The sequence below is a fragment of the Epinephelus moara genome, chromosome 15 (assembly GCF_006386435.1).
Source record: "Epinephelus moara isolate mb chromosome 15, YSFRI_EMoa_1.0, whole genome shotgun sequence".
Classification (NCBI taxonomy): Eukaryota; Metazoa; Chordata; class Actinopteri; order Perciformes; family Serranidae; genus Epinephelus; species Epinephelus moara.
Genome location: NC_065520.1, coordinates 2,790,503 through 2,811,827, shown reverse-complemented (window position 1 = coordinate 2,811,827; position 21,325 = coordinate 2,790,503). Strand labels below are relative to the sequence as shown.

Below are 21,325 nucleotides of genomic sequence, written 5' to 3'. Positions count from 1 at the left end.
TCAAACTTCCTAGGAAGAAATCCATTTGAAGTGTTTTTCAAAAAATTCAAAATGGCAGAAAATCTATTAGTTATGGGTTCTTGAGGCAAATTTGTTCCTCATGAGGAGAGGCATTTCTGTGCAAAGTTTCATGTCTCTACGACATACGGGGCATGAGATATGCACATTCAAAGTTTGCAATTTCAATCGGCTGCTATAGCGCCCCCCTTTGGTCAATTGATGTAATATTGCTTCATTGGCATCCTCCCATGACCCTCTACCACTGTGCCAAATTTCACATGGATTGACCAAGTCAGTGAGGAGAAGAACGTGAAACAGACACACCCACAGACAGACAGAGTTTTCGTCATTATATAGTAAGACTGGTGGGTGGTGGGTGTGTTATCAAGGCGTGATGCGTGCCAAGCTGCAGACCACTGTTTGAGACCAACAAACAACAAAACTGGCTGTTTTTTTAGGGAGTCATGACTGTGTTTTCAACTTGAGGTTGATCCCATCCGCGTCAGATAGCCTACCAACGCACTGAGGCAGGCAGGGAGGTAGATGGGTCAAACTGACTTTGACCTAATGGACTTTCACTCGCGACACTGACATTCATGTCTTGTGTGAAACCAAAATCTAGTTATTTTAATAACAGCATAGTGTGTTGGTATGTGTAGCATACACAGCAAGTGACGTCGCGTGACATTACTTAAGTAGCTGACACATTTATTTTAAGTCATACCATGATGTTTTTCTCTAAACCTAACAATGTGCTTTTGTTGCCTACACTGAAGGAAGTGAACCTAAAAACAAAGGTTTTACCTACATTGTAAGGTTATTTTGAGAAGAGACTGTATACATTTGAACAGAAACTGTACATTTCCTGTGAAAATGGAAGTTTATTTTGAAAAGACACAATGCATGTTACAAGTGTAAATTGATACACCATCCTGCTGGAGGGGTACCCATAGTGTCATAGTTTGACATATAGGGCCACTGACCAAATGTCGTTAATTGACAAGTTGGGGGTTTTGTTTCAGTGGCCTATTAGCGACAAAACATGGCTGCCGAGATAGAGCCATGAAAAGTGCTTGTTTTTTACATGCATTGCTGCATTTTCAGCTGGGATTGTGGCTAAACATAACCACACATTAACCACAGCACTGCAAAAGTGTAAAGAAGTGTAAAATTTCAACATATCTGCTACATAATAACATGCAAATATAATAAAAAACTAAATGACAATAAATAATATAAAAAGTTAAAGTGCAAAGTCTGGGGCGCCCGGTGGCTCAGTGGGTAGAGCAGGCACCCCATGCAAAAGCAGGGCTGATATTGCAATTGCAATATGATTCTTTTTTTATGCTGATATCGGGGGGGTGATCCTTTTTGCATCATTCTCATTTTTTCAAAAAAATAAATAGAATTAAATTAAAATGACCATGGTGTCATAAGATTTTTTTTTAAGGTCGTAGAATATGATTTGCAGGGCCGGGACATTCTTGTAGCACAACACTTAATTGGTATAGGTATTTTCACACACATTTTACCTTCTACAAATGCAATATTCCATATTGCAACATTGATGAAATTCTGATCGATCGTTCAGCCCTAATCAGAAGGATATGTTTCCTAACCACCACTTTATCACACTGTACAGAAGCGTAGCTCTCATCTGAGGGAGGGACTGTCTTCCCATCTGCTTTGGTTTCTGTCCCCCGTGGCTTTCTGGCTCTTTAATGGGAAACCAGTCTGTTCTTTAAGCACCTTAAACATTTCCTGACACAAGCTGTTGCAGCAGAGGAACCAAGTGTAATCCACCACATCCACTGACAGAAATGCAACTTCAGGTGATACCTTGATTCGAGAGAAAATCGCTCTTTAAAAACACAGTATTTGTGTGTACAAGATGACTGCAAAGAAGTCATGATGTTTGTTTTGTTCACTACCTCCAGGACAACACCTCAGGGACCGCCATTCTGCTTGACGCTCCGACTTGGCAGAGCTTTGCCCTGGAAAACACATCAGATGAACATAACATGCACATTGTAAACTACTCAAGCTGGAGTGCACAGATTTAGGTCAGCAGGAATTTCAGGTAGATGGCAAAACAAACTAAAAAAAGTTATTTTTGTTTTGTCTGAACGTTGCCTTATTTTAACACATTGTGTCAGGTACAATTGATACAGTAAAAATACCAAAAATGCATTTATATTGGAGTTCGTTCAGCTTTGGTTCTGCGCCAAAATGTGTAACTAAACATCACCATCATACTTCACATTCTAACTTTTTTTTCTCTGAGACATGGTTAAATGACAAATCTTAATCAAAAACCTTATTCAGGAGGTTATGGGTTCTGTATACAATACAGCGAGCTTTAATATGGCAGCAAACGACTATTTGCTATATAAAGATATAGTGGAATAGTGGCGCCCTGAGCAGAGAATGAAGTCACACAACCTCTGTGATATCCTACAAATTTGCCCCTCCAATGATGTTAAATACTGAACGTAAAGTAACTTAAGGCCTACTTTACGTTAAGCAATGAAGGTTCGGTTTAAGAAGAGAAACATGGTATCTTTAATGACTCAAAGTTCACAGAGGTTTGAACACTGGCCTCCTGGAGTGAAGTCTTGAGTGGTCCCAAATACATGGGTTATAGCTACATGAATTACTGACTCATGATTACATAGGATAGACAAATGTTGGCGCAGTATTGTTCAAAGGAAAACATACTAACAGTGCATGAGAACAGCCTTAGCTCTGTCAGCACTGTTGCTGTTTCTTTTAGCTCTGTCTATTGAGTTAGCACTGTTAGCTGCTAGCCGCTGGCTCAGCTACCTCCATGAGAACCATAACAACTTAGGTTATACCCTCTAAATTTCACAGAGAGTCCCTTTAAGATTGTATTAGTTTTATTTTTTGGCTACTTATGGGCAGTGCAGCAAGTTTATTACCATATACAGTTGTTTGTGAACATGTTAGCAAACAGTTAGCATCAGTTTAGGGTCATATGTATGTTTATTGTCATCTTTTTATTGCCTTTATTATATGTAGCCTATTTTCTATCTATTTATAATTAATTGTGTTTTGCTTTAGTTTGGTCTGCAGTGTTTGGCTTCTCTTGCAGTTCTCTGAGTATCTTAGTTTTTGCTTTGTTTGTCAAAGCACTTCAAAGCTTACACTCTGCTTTTAAAGGAACTATAAAGTTATTATTATGACCTGTAAATGTTATTCCAATATTCATTTTTCTTTCAGCTGTGTTTTTGGTCTGCACCAACTTTTGAGTGAAATATCTGGCAACATGTGGCAGCTACCAGATGTGTGTTGTTGGTAAGTTGGTGCTGTGCTGTGGGTTCATTAGATATTTGTCACCAAAACAACTCCTGGGAGGAGGATGAAATTGTCTTTTCCAGCAGCAGCAATAGAGGACTGGAATTAAAGATATCATTAAAGAAATCTCTTTTAAATCTTGACAATTTCTCAATCCTTTTATATCCATAAGTTGCTGATATTAAAACTTGAATCATCAGAACTTGAAACATTTGGTGGTTTAAGTCGGGCAGACATTATTCTTGAACCACAAAGCAGGTGAAAGGTGAAAGGTCATGCAGTAAACTGCAGCCTACATTTGAAATTTGTTGCTTTTTTAAACTCTGAAAATGCCCTGAAAAAAAAAGACAAGCTCAACTTGAGCTTCCAAAAGCATTTTTTTTCCAACATCATCATCATCATCCAGCCCATCTTCTTTCATCATGTACAAATTTCATACAGCCTTTAATTAGCTGCATCTTTCAAGGCAACTTGAGAGCCAAAGGAGGAGGCTGGCCTCGAAATAAAGCAAGAAAAACTGATGAGAGAGGAGGAGGAGGAGGAGGAGGAGGAGAGTGAGAGAAGGGAGGGGGGTAAAGAGGGAGCTTGTTTCAGTTTGCAGTAATCACTCATCCAGGAGCCTGTTCCACTCAGGGATATTTGGATTTTTCAGTCTGGATGCTGTAGCTCGGGGCTGGACTCTCTCTTTCTCTCTCCCTGACTTCCTCGTACGTCTAGCAGCGGCTGTGTGTGAGGACGCTGCATGTCTGGCACGCAGACATGGGCCCCTCGTTATACTCTAGGATTACTGTGTGCCTGGTTGTCACCTTGGCTCAGGTGATCGCTGTGACCTGCCAAGAAGATACCAAGAAAGGTGAGTGACAGATGTGACCGCTCCTTCTGGCTTGTGATTGGTTTTCTGTGTTCAGGCCTGGTATGTGTCAGTTTCTGACAGGTTTATGGAGAAAATGTAACTCAAAAAGATCATTTTGCTGGAATAAATGTGCAAATATATAAACTTCAAGTTCATAAAATCACTTAGGAAAAGTCACTTCTGGTCTAACGCACCTATTTTTAATGCTACAAATGCTGAATATGAATATTTTTTCATGTTTCCTCCTGATTTCCTGTCTCCCAATGATTCATGACTGTGCAACCAAGCCCTGTGAAAACATTTACCTCTGTATTTCCTAAGTGACAGTTGTGTTTGTCTTTCTCATTATGCCCTTGGTTTATGATTTTATCTTTTTTTCAAAGTTTAGGAAGTTGTTTGTTTCCTGCAGATTTTTGTGTTTAACTTTCTGCCTTCCAGCAGACCAAACTGGCCTTGCGGTTAGGAAACTAAAGGTTAAAATCACACCCACAACCCGCACCAGAAAGTCTTATTATACCTTAATGAGACACCATTTTCCTGTTCAAGAAGCCACTAAGTGATGATTAAGAGAGAGTTTCACAACACGAAATAGCTGGTGAAAGCTGCAAACCTTTCAGGAATTAATAAGAGATGGGGAAAATGATAGTTTTCTTGGAAGAAAAATGAGCTGATATTGAGGCTATATTGGCCTCACATTGCTGAGACAAAAATCTCCAAATCCAGATCTTAAAGATGGAGATGTGGCAAAAAAAAAAAATCTAAAATAAAATGTCCCAGTGGATGTGATCCTGGGTCAAAAATATCTCCCCCCTCTATAGGCTGCAGTGCTGGGCTATTTCAGTGCGAGGTCGACGCTGAATGATGGGGTTTCGAGTGCCACGGCTATAATGATGTGGCCTTGCAGATGGGATGGACAAAAGCAGGCCACTAATTTTGGTCAGACCTCGGGCCAGAGGCAGACAAGGCACACCCAGAGTGAGAGGATGCTGGATGTGAAATATGCCTCACTTGCTTCCATCCAAGTTCACCTCCACTGGAGCTGAAGAAAGATAAATAAAGACTTTAACTTAGCCTATATATACAGACATATATAGATGTCCACCTACAGCTGAGTTTATTCCTTAAGGTCATGACATGTGCAGTAGATATATCTGAGCCTGAATCTGTGGCCTGGCTGATTGTTTCCCCCTGTTTCTAGTCTTAATGCTATGCTAAGCTAACCAGCTGGTGGATTCACATTTCCCATATAGACATGACAGCAGTATCATTCTTTATATCTAGCTCTCAAAAGAGAATACAGTTGTCTCTTAAAATTATTCCTTTAATATCACTTCATTAGCTGTATAGTATTAGTCAAAAAATGGGCCTTTTTGGCATGTTACCCCTCAAAATGGAGCCATCAGTACATGTCACTAGTTTATGGAAGCCAATTTCTGCCAGTGTGATGAAAAACAAAAAGATCCTCTAAGTCATTACAACAAAAACCCTTTCTCAAAATAATGATTTGATATCTCAAAAAATGAGATACATTCTTAAAATAATAAAAAACTTTTCAAAATATCCCAAATTAATAACTAAGCATCTTTAAATAATGACTTAATATCCCAAAATACTGACTTATCTCAAAATAATGACTAAGCATCTTTAAGTAATGACTTATTATCTTAAAATAATGACTTAGTATCTCGAAATAATGACTTAATATCTCAAAATAATGACCTAGCATCATTAAGTAATTACTTTATATCTCAAAATAATGAGCATTTCTTGAAAAATGACTTGGTACCTTAAGATAATGAGTTAAAAAAAGCATTTTTAAGTAATGACTTAATATAACCTAATATGACAAAATAATGACTTACTTTCTCAAAATAATGACTTAGTATCTCAAAATTATGGCCAAGCTTCTATAAAATAACAACTGAGTATCTCAAAATAATGACGTAACATTTCAAAATAATTAGTCTCTTAAGAAATGACTTAGTATCTTAAAATAATGACTAAGCATCTTTAAGTAATGACTTAGTATCACAAAATTATTGTGATACTATATTATTTTCAAGCATCTTAAAAATATTGACTTCTCTTGAAATAATGACTTAGTTTTAAAATGATGAAATAATATCTTAATAACTGACTTAGTATCTCAAAATAATGACTTAGTATCATTAAAATGATGACTAAATATCTCAACATAATGACTAAGCATCTTGAAAATAATGACTTGCTTAAAGTAATGACTTGATATCTCAAAATAATGACTAAGCATCTTTAAAATAATGACTTAGTATCTCAAAATAGTGACATAGTATAAAGAAAATGAGAAATGATACAAAGTCCTCTTTTTTTAGATACTAAGTCATTATTTTGATGTAAATAATGACTAAGCATCTTTAAAATAATGACTTAGTATCTCAAAATAGTGACATAGTATAAAGAAAATGAGAAATGATACAAAGTCCTCTTTTTTTAGATACTAAGTCAGTAAGTATTTTGATGTAAATAGACTAATGTTTGAGAAAATTTCTTGTTATTTTGAGAAACTTTCTTAATATAATGACTTACAGGACCTTGTTTTCCTTTTGTAATCATACTGCTGAAAATGGTAAATGGACCTGCATTTGTATAGTGCCTTTCTAGTCATCTAGTGACCACTCAAAGCACTTTTTACACTACGAGTCACATTCACCCATTCACACACACATTCATACACTGGTGGCCGAGGCGCCACCTGCTACTCAGTTTTTAACACACTCACACACCGATGGAACAGTATCTTGCTCAAGGATACTTCGACATGCAGCCTGGAGAAGCCCGGGATCGAACCACTGATCTTTCGATTGGTGGACGACCCGCTCTACCTCTGAGCCACAGCCGCCCCTGGTCCTCCATATGTGTATATTCGTCCTGAGGAAGTAAAATTATCCATCAATCCCCAAGAAAAAAATAAAGATTAGAGGGAAGCCTGAAAAATAAGCATCACTTTTTGTAGCAAAAATACATTTTTTCTGCTTTTCTATCCTAAGAATCATCTCATAACCACTTGTGGGGATCCCAAAACCCAAGACGTAACGTGGTTGGCACGGAAAATGCATTAACTACAGTCAAGCCTTAACAGTTTACCCTACCATAACCCTGCTGCTATTAGAACATTGATACTGTTTCACCTTCAAGAGCTCAGAAATTAAGAGTACTACAAATGTCGTTTTATGCTGAATTCAGATGTTGTGCTTGTGTCAGATCCAGGTACTGTATGTCAGCTGTTGTTGTTGTTGTTGTGAGGAAACAGTTGAACAGTTTGAGATTTATGATGCTGGCAGTAGGCTTGTTAAGACATCGCCTGGCCATTTAACATTTTAGTGTGCTGTTCTTGGCTCAGAGCATGTGAATGTGTGTGTTTGTTTGAGTGGGAAAAACGTAGAGAGGCTCGAATTTAAATGGGAGGAACCAACATCAACATCCTTTAGTTCATTTGTATCTCCCTCCATGCATCTCTTCTCACATTTTAACACTCAGTATTAGATTAAATGGGCTATTAATCAGAGAATTACTGCAGTAATGCCACCAAGAGGTAGTCAGGTGGTGCCTCAGCCACTCGAACATAATTGCTACCCCACAACCCCAACCCCACCCCTCGCATTAACTTAAGTAGTTTAATTTGAAAGATTAAGACCTGTGGAGGTGAAAGGATCAAGTATTTTACAAGAAAATAAAACATACCTCTAATTTTAGCTCCCCACCCCCAGCTTGGGAACCACAGGCCTAAGGTGCACTTTATGTAGGCTGAACATTGTTTAATAATAAACCTAAGCTGAGGAGGTGAAGGCGTCTGCAAACCACAAGGTCAGAGAGCTGCACAGACAGTTTCCACTTTAAAGAAGCCCACAGTTAGTCATGATAATTGCTCTCATGCTGTAATCCGAGCAATTATCCCATTCAAATGGCATAGAAAGTACGTTTTTTGATCATAGGAGTGTCCAGGTTTGAACATTTCTGAGCATTCTGCAAAGCTCTAGTACAAAAACACAATTTTATCTGCAAAAGTCAATGAAATGAAGACCGTTTTCCTCCAAAAATCCAAAGCAAGCTCTCTAAAACTTTCTCCTTGCAGTCTCATAAATGCTGCAGCCTGCGTCCTGCTCCTCAGGGTGCAGCAGGTTCTCGTAGAAGGAGGGTTCTCCGGGTGTGGCACTTCTGTGCTCTCCCAAATAAAGGCAAGCCACAAGTTCTACCCGAGCCCAACGTATAATACAGCCACTCTGTGGTTTCCCCTGAAATAACTGCAGCTTTTGAAAACCAGCCTCTCTCGCGGGGAGAGGCTCCACCACATAATTAGTACTTAGGACGTCACTAAACTGGCTGGATTCAAATATGCACACAGAGCTCGTAGCAGGTGGCCATATTTTTTTTTCCTCTTCTTTTTTACTTTTGTACTGTTCTTTCTTTATTTTAGGACAATAGAGTGTTCAGGATTGTGATTTTTGACCAGCAGGGTACATAGTGCAACAAAAGCCATTCCTACTGACACTGAATTTTTTTTTAAATTTAGCTTTACTTGCCATTAAAACTTATGTCTCTCTCTTCTTTTCATTATATAATTGCATTCATATGAATAAAGAAAATAAATGATAGGATTCCACAGACACATTTTACTTCTTACCTCTTCATTAAATGACATGTAGATGGATGCTGTGATGTGCATACATGAAACTATAGGTCTCGTCTTGTTTAATGTTCACAGTCAGAGACATTGCTGGTGGGAAGATGATTACATACTTGCATACAGACACATTTATAGGCACATATCCAGCCAGGAGCTGTCAGCTTCAACCACAGTCTAGTCACTGACTGCCTTGCTCAAGTGCAGCTCACTGGCAATTTGCCTTAGAATATCTCAGAGGGATATAGCAAGGGTGTAGAAAGGGTTGTATAAAAAGATAAGGCCTCTCTTACCCCTTAAAGGTGCAAAATGGTTTAGTTCGCTTAAGCCAGAGTTGAGCAAGTGACTGCTTATGCTGCTGGAGCACCAGTGCACACTGTCATGTCTTTCACTGACAACTTAAAGGAAACCAGGGCTCCAAAAACTAAAATAAATAAAGAAACCAGGTGAGAGTGGACTCAAATGCACAACTCTGGAGACAGTTCTGGTAAAACAACACAGTCTTTGCTGGTCTAAAGGTAGGTTCGGTACACAGAAGGACTATCAGAGGCCGTTTACACGTACATGGTGATTTTGATAAACAAAGACATCTTCCTTCGTTTGTGCCCTTCGTTTACACGCAAACGGAGATTTCTCCTCTGAAAATGAGTCTTTCTAAAAACTCCGGCCAGAGTGGAGATTTTGGAAAACTCCGGTTGCGCGTTTGCATGTAAACTGAGATAAACGAAGATAAACGGAGTTATAGGCAGCCGACGTCACAGTATGCGCCGGAACTTGCGCCTGTGTCAAAAGTGCAACCTATGTTGCTATGGTGACAATGGATACAGGGAAGGCTTGAGCTTGTCGTTACACTGCCACCTACAGGTTTGGCATAGTAAGTGTAAGTGTAAACGAAGATCTTTTTGAAAACGGAGACGGTGAAATGTCCGTTTATGAAAATAGCCGGCCATGTGTAAACAGCCTCTTAATACTCTGATGAGGGGAAGGACAACGAGACACAGGTGAGGCTAATTAGGGCGGGACAGACAATCAGACACAGGTGAAGTCATCAAAAGGGAGGGAAAACACACTGGGGCAGGAAGTGAAGATGATCTGAAACGAGAGGAGATGTGAGTATCAAGATAAGACAGGAAACAACATGAAAAAAATATAACTAAATAATAAATAAATAAATAATAAAAACATAACCTAAGAAACTTGGTGAAAATGTATAGGGCCTAGAATTTAGGGCTACATTATTGTATAGGCTACATGTGTCTCAGTTTGGACAGCAGGTCTCACTTGAATACCAGTACTTGGTCAGTGACTTCCGGCGTCAGACACCGATGAAAAAAGCCATTCTTTCACATCAGCATGATTCGCAGCTGGCCGCTATTATTGTTTAATTGTGCCCAGCGGCATCAGGGGGAAATGTGGCGGGACAACAATGTAAGTTAAGGCAGCAACAGTCAGAGTAGGGCAGGTGGGAGGGGTGCTCGATGGGTCCAATCACCACCAACTTTCACCCAAGAGGCTGGTGTTTACTTCTTGTAATATCATAAAGCCAAACCCTGTTCTTTTTAAGTAAACCCAATCACATGTGTTTGTTGTTGAAGAAAAAAAAACCTGTCAGTTCGTGCTGCATTTATTTTGAAAGAGACTGTATGCGAATAGTACATTTCTTGTGAAAACGGAAATGAATTTTGAAAATAGACAATGCGTGTAACAAGCAGAAATTGACATGGCGTCCCACAACGCCACCAACCAACACACCCAGGGTGCCTTGCACATTGTATCTCGACGTGGAAGGTCCACGACCAAATGTTGATATGTGACGAGGTTGGAGTGAGAACGCGTTGCGAGCACCAACTCAGGGTTCCAAAAAAAAGAAAAGACAGAAAGAAAGGAAAGGAAAAGATAGCAATCTGACTTTGTAGAAATAAAAATCCAAAGGTGTGTCTGAGAGACAAAGATCAAGAGAGGAAGGGCGCGGGCCCACCGAGAACGTTTATGCACTGGGCCCAGATGGTGCTACATTGCTGCATGGGCCACATATCTCAGTTTGGAGCCACAGCCATACAAATGAAAAGGAACTATATGAAAATCTCATGTCCTGGTGATAAAAATGGCAATGCACAATATTATCCCAAATCATCAACATCTGCTTAAACCTCTTAAAATGTCACTAAAAGTTGTTGGAATCACTTTAAATTACATTTTCTACAGAAACAGATATTTTGATAGCGTCACAGACACATCCTGCTTTATGTGAAAATCTTTAGTGAAAAACAAACAATCCTTAAAAGCCCCAGGCCCGTTGCACAAAGCACCTCAAGTTAAGTTAGGATCTTCCTTTAAGTCTGAGTACAGGTTTCCTTTCGATAAAATCAGTTGGACAAAACATCCTCAAGTCTTCTCCTTATGGTTTCCTTAAAATGTTTACTTTTTTTTGCGATTTAAATTTTTTTTATTATTGTATTTTCTTTTTATAGGGTATACATTTTACATTTAATGCAATAATGCATAGATTTCAGTTAAGTTGCTACCCATTGAAATAATATTATAAAAACCGAGAAATTAAATTAAAAGAAACATTACAAAACACAGGCGGGAAAAAAAAAAAAGAGAATAGATGACAAAAATGTACTACAGCCAATAAGAACAAAACTAAATAAATAAATTAAAAAAAAAAAAAAACAGGTTAGTGCTAGGTTGTGCAGAGTACATAGTGAATTAGTTTGCAGCACTATCATACATGTGTACATTTTAAAAGTTTACACCATAGAATATACAATTAATTATTTATGAGCTGGACACGCTTTAGACCCCAACGTATAGGTGTGGTACTTTCCCCATTTCAAATCATATTTCTCCACCTTATCCAACAGTCTGTATGATAGGCGCTCAAAAGCAGCCAACTGCCCAAGAGATGTATACCACAAGGATGGCGCAGGTGCAGCAGATGCTTTCCAGTCTTTAACCAGCAGTTTCCTCCCTAACATAAAGGCAGTTTGGATCCACTCCGCTAAGGGAGGATTCAGATCTTTTAGTACGGAAGGATCTCCCAAAATGGAAAATGGAATATTGACACCAGTGATGTTTTCCACTGTAGTGTGAATTACAGACCAATATTCCTGAACTTTTGAACAGTTCCAGAGCATGTGCACTAAACCGCCATCCTTGTCATGACACCTCCAGCACTCAGGGCTATCAGCCAAGCCCGCTCTGTGGAGCTTGGCTGGTGTCCAATAAGTTCTATTTAAAATTTTGAATTGAATCAATCTTGTTCGTAATTCCCTTGATAATTTCTTCCCGTTGCTGAGAATTTTCAACCATTCCTCCTCTGTATAAGATACCTTTAAATCAGTTTCAGGTCTTGTACTTAAGGAATTGCTTAAAGTTAGTTAAACTGTTAACCTTAGTAACCAAAATTAGGACAAAAGCATGAAGTACCTCTGACTCCACCTTAACTGCAACATGGCTGCGTTTATGGAGATAAATGAGAAAAAAAATCATCCTGCATCCTGAGTGTGTTCTGCAACCAGGAGAACCCAATGGACATGCTTAATAAAGAGCAAATTATTTTGTGCTTTAAATTTGACCAGAAGTCAATTTATGATTGTGACCATCTGGTTTTGGGTCCCTCAGCTTTCCATAGCTGCTCTCTTCCATTCTTTTTACAATTAGTGATTGCTCTGCCATTTTATGCAATGCAATCTTTCCAGTCAGTTATTGGCAAAGTATTTCATTTAAGCCTTAATTAAGGAACAGACTTAAAGTGGTTTGTGCAACCAGCCCCTGGCTTTTCAACTACTTGAATGGTATCATATCTTTAGACAAGAAATATATTTTGTGTGTTTTTTGAGGTTGGTGCAGATGCAGCCTGTTTTTTTTGTCTCTTTTATTGTTGGTTGTCCAGCATTTTCTTTGGGTGCTGCTGGACACGTTATCTAGGAGTTTCCCTGATAATAGAAATTCATCACAATCAACTTTATTATGCGTTTTTTTTTTATCATAATCCACAATGAAACTGTATATTGTCCTACCCCTAAAGATCAATAATATGTAAAACAAAACCTCTTTATAAAGTTTTTGGTGCACATAAGAAATTAAAATGTGTTTTTCAGACTGCTGCAAATGGCTGTAACCTTAAATTATATTATTTCTTGGAAAACCTGAAAGAAATTCAATGTTACATCCATTTCTATAAAGTTGAGTGACTTGCAAGAGACTGATAAAAAAAGAAGTGCTTGAGATACCATGACTGTTTCAGCCCCTAGTATGGGTCAGGCTCCAAAAAGAAATGGATATTACAGCTCCCGTAATGCAACGTGCACATACCCACATCTTTTAAGCACCATATCCCCAGTTTAACATTGGTTTTCCGTTGAATATATGTTGTCTCTGAGCCCTATAGATGATATGACCCTGATGACTTCGCTCAGGTTATTTTTATCCTGCAGAGTCACATTATAAAACAGTTTTATTCACAGGCTGAGTACACCATGACTATAATCTGACTCTGCTGGGTATAATCTGTGGAATTTCCCTTATGGGTCATAATTATGAGGCTTTATGTTGTACAGTAATAGAGTTTATAGGCCCCCGGTGTTCTTTCTTTTCTCTGCCTGCAGCATAAAGGATTCAATTCATACATGCTTTTATTGCATTGCTTAGTAATGGGTGCAGCCTGCTGGACAAAGGTAGACAGTACAGTTACATTGTTGTATTTAGGTAGATTTTTCTGTTTAATTTTATTATATTAAATCAAACAACACTGTAAAAATATATCCTTCTGCTGTGGTGTTTTATTTTCACTTATGTCCTCCACACAGAGAAAATGTTTCATGGACTACTTTAAAGAGGTGTAAATACACCTCCAGATGCTCACTGCTGCTCTGCTTGACTCAGACAGCTGCACAGAAAATGGAAAGGTCTACTCCAACAATCAGATCTGGAGCCCAGAGTCATGTCGAGTCTGTCTGTGTGACAAGGGGACTATAGTGTGTGAGGACGAGGTGTGTGAGGAGCTCAGTAACTGCCACACAGCTGTGACTCCAGAGGGCGAGTGTTGCCCCGTGTGCTCAACTGCAGCACCGACTCATGGTACAGACACTAAAGCAGGTAAATGGAAATGACTGCTTCACACAGGGCACACTGGTCATACTTAACACCTTCAGCTCCTTTTCTGTTGGTGGCAGATCATTATGGGGGTTTTACAATCATAATTCAACAACTCTGACAGTGAGAGTTTCAGATGTAAACTACATGGATGCATGTAGTTGCCAAAATACAGATGAGGATAAAAGTAGTTAGAGGGTAACCTTGGCATTTTTCAACCTGGACCCTGTTTTCTCATATTATTGTGTCTAAGTAACGAATGGGAACAACAGTATTTGAAATTGATCCTGTATTGAAAAAGAAGGCTGAAGCCAGCAGTGGAAAAACAGACTGCAATGTTATCCTTAGGGGCAACTGAGCAATGTACATCCGCTAAAAGTGTTTGTTTTTGCCACTGACAGGCTCAGATTATTATTCAAGTGTTATTTAAGTGTCTGACACTTGATGACGCTCTGAGACGCTGTGTCATGTACTGCCTGTTACATACATTGTCTTCTTTCAAAATACACTTACATACACACTACAACACTGCAAGTTGCCGTTTTTTTTTCCTTCAACAACAAAAGCACGTGGTTGTATTTAGGATAAAATAACAGGGTTTGGCTTTTCAATGATACGGGAAGCAAACACCAGCCTCTCAGCTGAAAGTCGCTGATTCTTCGACCCATGTTGTTGTCCCGCCACATTTTCCCCTGACGCCACTGGGGGCTGTTTAACAATAACGGCGACAAGCATGTATCATGCCGATGTGAAAGGATGGCATTTTTCGTCAGTGTCTAATGCCGGAAGTCACTGATCAAGCGCCGTATTTCAACAACTTTGGTGTCAGACCAGATTGCTTAAAATAATAATCTGAGTGCTCTTTCTCCATCAGTTTCAAAAACTCTTGTTCCCATTAGCCACTCAGACACAAACATTTGAAAATAGGGACTAGGTTGAAAAATACCAAACTTACCCTTTCATACCTGAAGGGACATATCTCAGTGTGTGGATTAATTTTCTAATAAAAGAAATCAAAGGGTGAAATATTTTATTTCTAGTGACCGTCCAGTTGCCTCATGTTACTCTGAGCTGCAGTGATGGAATAAAAGTGGAAAAGCATCAACACTGTAAGGAATCCTCTTGGGAATTAACTTAAGTTAAAATGCAATTATGCTCAAATGCAGCTAAAATCTCCATTATGCATTGAATATCATAAATTATTCCCCTTGATGTTAGATGCTCTTTTTTAAAACAAAATTGGGTGCACCCAAAGCCTAGAAAACCCCAATCTATCACTGCTCTTTATTACACTGAACAAAAATGTAATTGCAACACCTTATTTGTGCCTCCATTTTTCACATGTTTAGATTAAAGATTATGCAAGAAAAACAACACTTATTTATCTCAAATTTTGGTCAGAAATGTGTTTTATATCCATGTTAGTGAGCACTTCTCCTTGTCCATGATAATCCAGCCACCTAACAGGTGTGTGATATCAAGATGCTGATTAAACAGCATCGTTAGTACACAGGTGCCAGTGGATATTCTCATTCATCCAGGTCATAGTTATCTCAAGGCAATTGAATTGAACGCAACTGGACTTGGTTTTGTACACAGTACACAGGTGTGTCTTTGGCAGGTCACAGTAAAAGGCCACTCTAAAATGTGCAGTTCGACACACAGCATGATGCCACAGATCTTTAACTTAAACCTGTAAAAAATAGGAGCAAAAAAAAAAGTGCTACATTAAAATTTGTGTTCAGTGTATTTGTCACTTTATTGTAAACTATTTTGTCCCTGTCAGGATCCTGTAGGAATGAAGTCTCAGTTTTCCAGTGGTCAGTGTTCAGGCTGTTGGTGCAGTGTTGATGCTGCAGTCATTTCATCTTTTCTGTGTTGAAGCATTGGCAGAGACATTAAGTCAAGCCGTGTTAAATATGTTATGACGGTAATTGTTTATACATGGTTGAAATTAAGTGGGAACAAAGACCAACTGCTGTAAGGGTATTGGGGTGCACCTGTTGGACTAGAGGCTCATCCTACCCTCCAATGTGCTATGTGTGAGCTCAGTCCTGCGTGTTCTTTAATGAAGCAATAGGAGAAGATATTCGGTCTCAGTTAATGTAGTTTATTAAGCAGTAAAGGAATAAAATTACAGAGCTCTGGGTCTCAACTTCACGTCCCTGACGAACAACAAAGGTGTGTCAGTTCACGAAGTCTGACCTCCTGTCCTTTCCCTGACCCAGTATATTTGAGCGTAACAGAGTGTCATTGTGCACGCGAGGCGTTGTCCTCTTCTCATTGGCAGTTCCACTTCCTCCTTCACCACACCACGCCCCTGCCTCGTGTTAATCTGACTCCTTCCCGCTGGCGGTGGGGGCGTGGTTCCTGTTTTGAAAGACAAGAGAACAACACAACTCCCTACATGTGCTGTACCTTACTATCTGTACATCACTTTCTATTCTTTTTACCATATATGAAACTAATTATCTAAGCATTGCGGTATGTGCTCCTCAGGCTTCACGTCTCTTCCTCTCCTGTACTTCTCCACTTCTGCAAAGCAAACACATTCAGATCAGCTGAAATCATCTCAGTATTCTCATTGTTCACACATCTAAAACTTTTATAGTGAAACACAACTTATAGTAAAACACATAAAATCATTCTATTCCCAGCACACCCTATAACTTAGGTGAGGTTTACATAGGGCTGGCGGTATGGCCTAAAATCAATATCACAGTATTATTTTGGGGGGATGCGGTGACGGTATGATATCGCGCTATCGTCTTCTCTCTTTCATTTTTTTTTACACCTTAAATAAAACAATTTAAAAAGCCATACAAGTCTAGGATGGAAACTATTTATTGTCAGAAGTAAAACAGTTGCTAATCCATCTATTATTGTGTATAAAACGTTATATAACCCAGGCCGCCTTCTCCCGCGGGCCTGGGTTTGGTGCGGTCGGCCAGGCCACCTCCATCACATAGTGAGGGAGGTGCATGAGGCAGGCCGGCCGCCACCCGCCCGCCACCCAGGCACCCTTCTCCCGCGGGCCTGGGTTTGGGGCGGTCGGCCAGGCCACCTCCATCACGTAGCGAGGGAGGTGCATGAGGCAGGCAGGCCGACCGGCCAACTGCCGGGCCCAGTTCTGCCACTGTAGCCGGAGTACTGCGGTATGAAGGTAACCACAAAAGCAGTACCGTGGTTCATGTTTACTGGTAAGTTACCGTCACCGCGAATACTGCCCAGCCCTAGGTTTATACCTAATTTCAACCTAATTAGCCACAATAAGTGAAAACACCTGAGAGTTCACGTGCACAATGAGACATCTAGATGTTGATGAGAGTTTCTACGTAGAGTAAGTGTTCCTCTGGAGGCTAAAATAATGTAGTTTAAAGAAACAGGTCACCCCCAAATCAAAAACCCATATTTTCCCTCTTACCTGTGGTGCTATTTATTAGTCTAGATTGTTTTGGTGTGAGTTGCTGAGTGATATCGGCTGTAGAGAGGTCTGCCTTCTCAACTCGGTCTCACTTCAGTCATTAAATTCCGATGCTCGGTCAGTGACTTCTGGCGTCATATACTGACAAAAAAAAGCCATGCTTTCACACTGACATTGTGGTTGGTTGCTGTTATTTTTTTAATGGCGGCATCAGGAGGAAATGTGGCGGCACAACAATGAAAGTTAGGGTGGGTGGAAGGGGTGCTGCCTGAGTTCAACAACCACCGACTTTCTGGATAGTGACAGATGGGGATTTTGACTGGGGCGGTACGCCTGTCCAACGGTAACGCAGGTGTCCTAAGGAGGCTGGTGTTGCCCATATGATTTTAAAGCCAAACTCAGTTCTTTTTTCCTAAACTCAACCACATGCTTTTATTGTCTAAACCCACCTACGTGCTTGTGTTGGCAAAACATAATCACGTGTGTTGTTGAAGGAAAAAAACATAAATTTGCGGTGTTGTACCGACATAGTGCATTTATTGTGTGCAAGACTGTGTGCAAATGGTAAATTTCCTGTGAAAACAGAAGTGTATTTTGAAAACAGACCTTGCATGTAGCAGGCAGAACATGGCACGACGTCCCAGAACATCAACAACCAACACACCCAGGGTACCTTGCACGTCATATCTTGATGTAGAAAGTCCATGACCAAACGTTGATATGTGACGAGGTTGGAGCAAGAACGTGTTGTTCTTCTCTCAAACATAATGAAACTAGATGGCACTCGGCTTTTGGTCCTCAAAGTGCCAAAGAGGACAAAAAAAATAGCACTGCAGGTAGGAGGAAAAATATGTAATTTAGATTTTTGGGGTGGACTGTCCCTACAAGTGAAAAACGTGACTTAAGCTTTGTCGATTGAGGTTTACTTGTCTTAGAAAGATCTTTCCTACTTTCAGAGATTTCTGCCTTCAGGTTTGTTAAACCTAACATTGTGTCTTTTAACAGGAAGCACAGCTGTAGCTGGAAACAGTGGGTGTTGAGGCCAAGGTGACACTGGTCTTCTGTGGTATAAGTGTTAGTGTTGCAGCTCGCCTTCACCGCAGGCTCCACAATTCAAACTGAGGAAACCAAGTTTTACCCTTATTGTGTTTACAGGGATTTTTGAGCAATTACAGGCTCACAAGGATCATGATTGTTTTCTCTGGGTTTAAACTTCTGGTGGAGTGTGGATTAGCTTCACTGGAGCAGGAGTTTACACCAAGCTTAAATAGGCCGGCTATTATTGTGACTAGACTCTCTGTGTTATATTGACAGAAGAGGAAAGGATAGTAGATCTGTGTGTGTTTTTGCAAAACTTTTAAACATTGTAGGGACTGGCCAGAGATTCAAAAAAAGGGAAACTTTGGTAATTTTCAACCATGACTGTATTTCCCCATGTTTTGAATTGGTCCAGTATGTCCCAAGTACTGCAGCTAGCCATGGCAAACAGGCTTCAGTGTGCAGGGCAATTACGCACCGTCAATTAACGTCCACTAAACTGCTTGTTTTTTAAGCGACAGGCTCAGATTGTGAGTTTTAAGTCTTAATACGAGTAGGTCTGGAGGAGGAGCAGGAAGGAGGAAGAGCAGGAAGGAGGGGATTGAGTTCAGGTGTGAGCCCTTTAGTGCGCTACCTCCAGCAGAACCCTGGGCTCTACTGGCATCAATAGTTTGTCTGAGTGACAATGTGAGCTCCTTTGGTCTTAACACTTTTAGGTTTGAAGTATGTTGATGCTTGAGTTAATGAACGTTAAGTCAGAATGATTTTACATCTTACAATATAATGACGAAAACTCTGTTTGTATGTGTGTGTGTGTGTATGTGTGTCTGTTCCACGTTTTTCTCCTCACTGACTTGGTCAATCCATGTGAGATTTGGCACAGTGGTAGAGGGTCATGGGAGGATACGAATAAAGCAATATTACATCAATTGGCCAAAGGGGGGGCGCTATAGTAACCGATTGAAATTGCAAACTTTGAATGGGCATATCTCATGCCCCTTATGTCGTAGAGACATGAAACTTTGCACAGAAATGCCTCTCCTCATAAGGAACAAATTTCCCTCAAGAACCCATAACTTTTGGTATATAGATTTTCCGCCATTTTGAATTTTTTGAAAAACATCGATCTCTTCCTAGGAAGTTTGACCGATCTGCATGAAACTCGGTGAACATAATCTAGGGACCAATATCTAAAGTTCCCTCTTGGCAAAAGTTGGAAAACTTACTAAAACTGAGCTTCTATAAGGCAATGAATATTGTGGAGGGCGTGGCTCATCACATAAAGGTGTATAACATCTCAAGGGTTTCACCCATCACCACACAACTTTGTAGGCATATGACCACACATAATCTGAGGGGACCCCTCCATTATTGACCTGATCAAACAAAATGGGGCGCTACAGAGCTAATTTCTTATCTACGCCTAACCGCCATATCGATTTTTACTAAACTTGGTAGATATGTAGAATAGGACACCTCAAGGTGACTGGAGAAATTTAACTCTAATTGGCAACTGGGTGGCACTATAACAACAGAAAAATGCTTAAAAATGGCTAAAATGCGACCGATCGCTGTGGCTCCCCCTGTGGCCCAATGTTGTTGGGGGTTTTTCAAATTTTTGGTATGACTAAGTCATGGTATGGTATGCTGTACATAATCACGGAAACTGTCAGTGTGTCATTCTGTCAGTCAGTCATTCTGTCTGTCCCACGTTTTTCTACTCAGTGACGTGGTCAGTCTATGTGAAACTGCACATAGGCATTGAGGATTGGCATAGGTAGAAGGTGACAAAGCTACCAATGGGTATGGACTAGTTGTTTTAATTCTTGATAGTTCCTAGGTAGCCATTTTTGCTTCCTTTGTATTAGATTACGTGTATGATGATATGGTACACATTTTCTGCCTCGATACATCCAGCACTGATTAGTGACAGACTCCCCTGCAATACCACCTGTCTACTGGTGCAGTAAATCATAACTGAAGTCTCATGTTTAACCAGAAAAAAGTCCGATATAGCCATCACCAAACAAGCCAGACTCCATTTCAGTAAACAGTCATTTTAGCATGTATAGAACCAGCAGGTTTTCACATCTAACTTGGTGAATTTAGAGTTAATTTCAACCAAAAAACAGCCCGACATAGCCATCACCATTGGTGATTGTTGGAACAGTAGGAGGACAAACCAAGACATTTTTTGTGAGTTTTATTTTGTTTCTGTCAACTTTGAATGAAGTGTGTTTTATGATGACAAAATTGGTGTTTATTTAAATGGAGTTTGGTGGATTTGGTGATGGTGATTCTGGGACCATCTGTGGTTAAACAAAAAGGATCTTACTCTTTAACAAAAAGTTCACTAGCAAGGACCACACCACAACGATATGCAGTTTAAAGATTTAATAAGGATGTGACTGTCAGAAAATGGTTATGAATGGGGTGGTGATGAATGGGGGAGTGCAGATTGGCAGGTGAATGAACGGGATGGAGATGACGTCATCAGAGGGTCGGACTGGGTGAGGTGTAGATGTGGGCGGAGAGACTCAGTGTGGGGGTTCCGTCTCGAGTTCTGATGAGCCCATGCTGTTAGGAAGCCCCCAAAAGAGTCTGATTAAGTGAGGCTTAGTCTGTCGTGTGCTAGACGGAGATCATTGAGGTTGTTGTGGATGTAGGTTTGATATGCTTGTGAAGACCAGCGGCCGAGGACCTGAATGACTTGGTCTGAAATACCTGATCTTGCGGCTGAGGAGGCGGCGCCGATGCGGAACGAATGGCAAGAGTAATGATCAGATGAAATTCCGGAGAGACGGAGGATGTTATGGAAGTGTTTCTGGAACCAGAAACGGGTGGCCATCCTCCCTGTTTCGGTGAGGAAGAGGGGATCTTGTGGTGAAGCGCGGGCGGAATACCGGGTGTGGATGTATCTGGTCAGTGGCTCGTG

The 21,325-nt window shown here is 40.1% G+C and overlaps 1 protein-coding gene across 1 annotated transcript in view; it reads left to right on the top strand.

Annotated features, from left to right (window-relative positions):
* The first annotated feature begins 3,962 nt into the window (after positions 1-3,962).
* The window catches only part of LOC126401795 (collagen alpha-2(V) chain-like), a 48,220-nt gene continuing 30,857 nt past the window's right edge, over positions 3,963-21,325 (top strand). The window contains exon 1 of the mRNA XM_050063299.1: positions 3,963-4,168. Coding sequence (XP_049919256.1) covers positions 4,075-4,168 — 94 coding nt within the window. The 5' untranslated portion in view covers positions 3,963-4,074. The remainder of the gene's footprint in view (positions 4,169-21,325) is intronic.